Source organism: Triticum dicoccoides, chromosome 3A (genome assembly GCF_002162155.2).
Source record: "Triticum dicoccoides isolate Atlit2015 ecotype Zavitan chromosome 3A, WEW_v2.0, whole genome shotgun sequence".
In the NCBI taxonomy this organism is placed as follows: Eukaryota; Viridiplantae; Streptophyta; class Magnoliopsida; order Poales; family Poaceae; genus Triticum; species Triticum dicoccoides.
Window position 1 is genome coordinate 604,835,163 of NC_041384.1, and position 3,643 is coordinate 604,838,805.

The 3,643-nt window shown below is 53.7% G+C and overlaps 1 protein-coding gene across 1 annotated transcript; it reads left to right on the forward strand.

Annotated features, from left to right (window-relative positions):
* Positions 1-654: 654 nt before the first annotated feature.
* On the forward strand, positions 655-2,714 carry LOC119269522 (AAA-ATPase At3g28540-like). Its single transcript, XM_037551375.1, has 2 exons — positions 655-1,281; positions 1,550-2,714. Exons 1-2 carry the CDS (start codon positions 704-706, stop codon positions 2,571-2,573), a joined length of 1,602 nt encoding a protein of 533 aa, XP_037407272.1. The 5' UTR covers positions 655-703; the 3' UTR covers positions 2,574-2,714.
* Positions 2,715-3,643: the final 929 nt, after the last annotated feature.

Genomic DNA, 3,643 nt, shown 5'->3' on the forward strand with positions numbered 1-3,643 from the left:
CTACATGTCAAAATGCCAGCCCAAAAATGTATGGACTTGTCAACATGGATGTGATGTGCCTCACCGGATCGTCGAAGTACGAGACACGACACACCCGTCAGTCCATCACGTCATGTGTTGTTGGATGGAGGAGGGAACAGCGACAGTGACGATTACTTAGTCCTAAGTCATGGGTGTGGTGGTGTCCATCGTGACGGCAGAGGTGAGGGCACGGCCTAGAGAAGCTTGCGACAAAGATGGCGGTGGTGGCGCGAGAGAGATAGCTCGCGGCGGAGGCGTTGATTGCGACATTGGGTTCTGGGAGGAATCATTCTGAGATACACAGTAGAGGAGAGAAAAGATGTAGTCATGCCTCCTTGCACCGCTGCCCGGTTCGTGCACGGTTTGGATGCTTTGAGATTAGCACATGGCGACTAGTGTCGCAGATTGAGTCGCGAGCGGGATACACGGAACGAGCATTCGCTGGTTATAATTTTTGGTAAAAGTGGAAGTGACAGATTGAAATTCTCTTTGAACGATTGTGTCACTGGAATGTGAAATAAAAGATGCCAGGGGTGGATTTCCGAGAAATTTCTTTGCACTCACACCATTCTTACCATCCGTCCCTTTCTTCCGTTTCAAGACGTATATAGCAAAAGACGGGGAGAGACCAAGCGCGGCATGAACTGAAGACTGAAGAGAGTAACGCAGCAGAGAGGCAGAGATGCAGATGATGGGGGCAGTGCTGGACCACTTCCGGTCGTCGGCGTGGTACTACCTGACGGCGGTGCTGGCGGCGTGCGCCCGCATCGGGGTGTTCCGGACCTACTTCAACCAGTACCTCCGGCGGCCCCTGCGGCGGCTGCTCCCGTTCCTGGACCCGTTCGTCACCATCGACATCGCGGCCAAACCGGAGGACTACTCCTTCTCGTACCAGGGCAAGGTGAAGTCGAGCGACGCGTACGCGGAGGTGCTGGCGTACCTGAGCGCGGTGTGCTCGCGGGACGCGCGGGAGCTGCGCGCGGAGGGCGCCGTCGAGGGCCACACCTTCGTGCTCAGCCTCCGGGAGGGGCAGGTGGTGACGGACGACTTCAAGGGCGCCACCATATCGTGGTCGGCGGTGGCGGAGGAGAAGACGACGTGGCGGGCGTCGGGGCGGTGCTGCCGCCTCACGTTCCACGAGCGGCACCGGCGGCTCGTCGTCGACGAGTATCTGCCGCACGTCCGCCGCGCCGGGCAGGAGGTCATGTTCGGCAACCGGCCCCGCAGGCTCTACTCCAACAAGAAGGAGCTCAGCTACCAGTACGTAATCAATCAATGAATCAATTACCTCTGCAATTAGCTTCATCTTAATTTTCCTCATTTCTATTCTGATAATCTGAAAGCAAACGAGCATCTGTATTCTGAACGATCGATCTACTGAAATGTGAAACTTTTTTGTTGTTTTGTTTTGCTAGAAATTACGTAGTCTGGTGAAGCATTTCTCCTTTCATCTTGCTAGAAAGAAATTACCTACTCTGGTTTATGTTCAGAAGATCACTGATTCTAGCTTCTAATGGCGACTGATCAGCTCTACGAGGGACGAGGTGTGGAGCTACATCGACTTCGACCACCCAACCACCTTCGACACCCTGGCCATGGACCCGGCCAAGAAGCAGATGATAAAGGACGACCTCGACGACTTCAGCAACAGCAGGGACTACTACCGCCGGATCGGCAAGGCCTGGAAGCGCGGCTACCTCCTCCACGGCCCGCCGGGGACGGGCAAGTCCACCATGATCGCGGCCATGGCCAACTACCTCAAGTACGACATCTACGACATCGAGCTCACCACCCTGGAGAGCAACAGCGACCTGCGCAAGCTCTTCATCGAGACCACCGGCAAGTCCATCATCGTCATCGAGGACATCGACTGCTCCCTCGACCTCACCGGCAGCCGCGCCACCATGCTGCCGCCGCTGCCCGCGCTCGACGACGCCGCCGAGGCAGGCTACGACAAGTCGCGCGGCAAGAGGCACAACATCCTGACGCTCTCCGGCCTGCTCAACTTCATCGACGGGCTGTGGTCGGCGCACAGCGGCGAGCGCATCATCGTCTTCACCACCAACCACCTGGACAAGCTGGACCCGGCGCTCATCCGGCGCGGGCGCATGGACATGCACATCGAGATGTCCTACTGCGGCTTCGAGGCGTTCAAGACCCTGGCGAATAACTACCTGGAAGTGGAGGCGCACCCGCTGTTCGGGGCCGTGGAGGAGCTGCTGGGCGACGTGAAGATGACGCCGGCGGACGTGGCCGAGTGCCTGATGCCGTCCAAGCGCAGCGCGCGCGACGCCGACGCCTGCCTCACTCGCCTGATCGACCAGCTCAAGGAAAGAAAAGCGGCCGAGGAAGACAAGGAATCAAAGACCGCCGAGGAAGACGACGTGAAGGATACCGCCAAGGAGGAGGACAAGTGGGAAACGGAGAAAGTGCCATCAAAATCCAAATCCAAAAAGGAGAAGACCGAGGCCTGCCAAGTCGTGACCAACGGAGCACACACTGGCGCCAGTGGTGTGAGCGTCTCTACTTCTACCGACCATTATCTGTCTTAGAGGTTGAGGGAGGTTGTTAGTTAATCCAGACCAGACTTGCATGAGCAAAATAAGGGGTCGCTTATGTAGCAGGCGACTGAGAACGTTTTTCAGGTTTCTGCCGGGTTTTTTTATCTCGAATAGATTTCAACCGATTCCGTCCGAGCCAACAGCTGCACTTCCTCTCCTGGCCAATGTTCATCTCCTTCCTTTCCGCAAAAATAAAAAAAATAAAAAATGTTCATCTCCTTCCTCCCCTAGCTAGCCGCTACCTCTCGTCCCCCTCTTCGACTCGGACTCCGTCAAATATGAGCGGTAGCCGCTACGAAAAGGCCTCACACCCAAATTTGTTAAACCTTCGACTTGCCTCCGTCGCGCTCTTGGCAGGAGCCACATCATCCCCGTCTCGCCTTGGCTTCACTCATCTTTCGCCCATCTCTCTCGGGTTGTCTCCTTTCTCTAGCAGAAATCGACTGACCGGAAAAAAATAATTTAGTTGCGCGAGGATTTGCAAAGCTCGTAAAATAATGTTGGGACTTTGGGCGACTTTTAAGGCTTGCATCTTGCTACTTGAGGGTTGAAAGAGGTGTTGAAATTTCAAACTGCGGCAAGCCACCAACTATATAGTATATGCTTCAGGAGTAGAGTAGGTGAATTATCGACTGTGCCGGCCAATATGTGTCGCCATCTTTGATGTGTGTACGGGGCTATTTAATTTGCTCAAACTTTTAAGTGCATGATTACCTTTCTTATATTTAGTTACAAATTAGTAGAACGCCGGTATGTTGTCATGGGCTTTTATTAAAGCAATTAAAATGATACTCATAGAGCTAACATAACAAGAACAATGTCTCTCAGCTAACCCGCATGTACCCTTAAAAAAAGCAACACATGTCTGTTTTTCGACAATCACCTAACACGCAGAGTCATGACCAACGGAGCATGCAGTGGCGCGAGTGGTGTGAGTGTCTCTGCTTCTACTGACCATTATCTATCTTAAGGTTGAGGGAGGTCTGTTGGTTACTGTACTTGAGAGCAGAGACTTGGTAAAATAAGGGATCACCTAAACATCAGTTAACTGATTCTCCTTT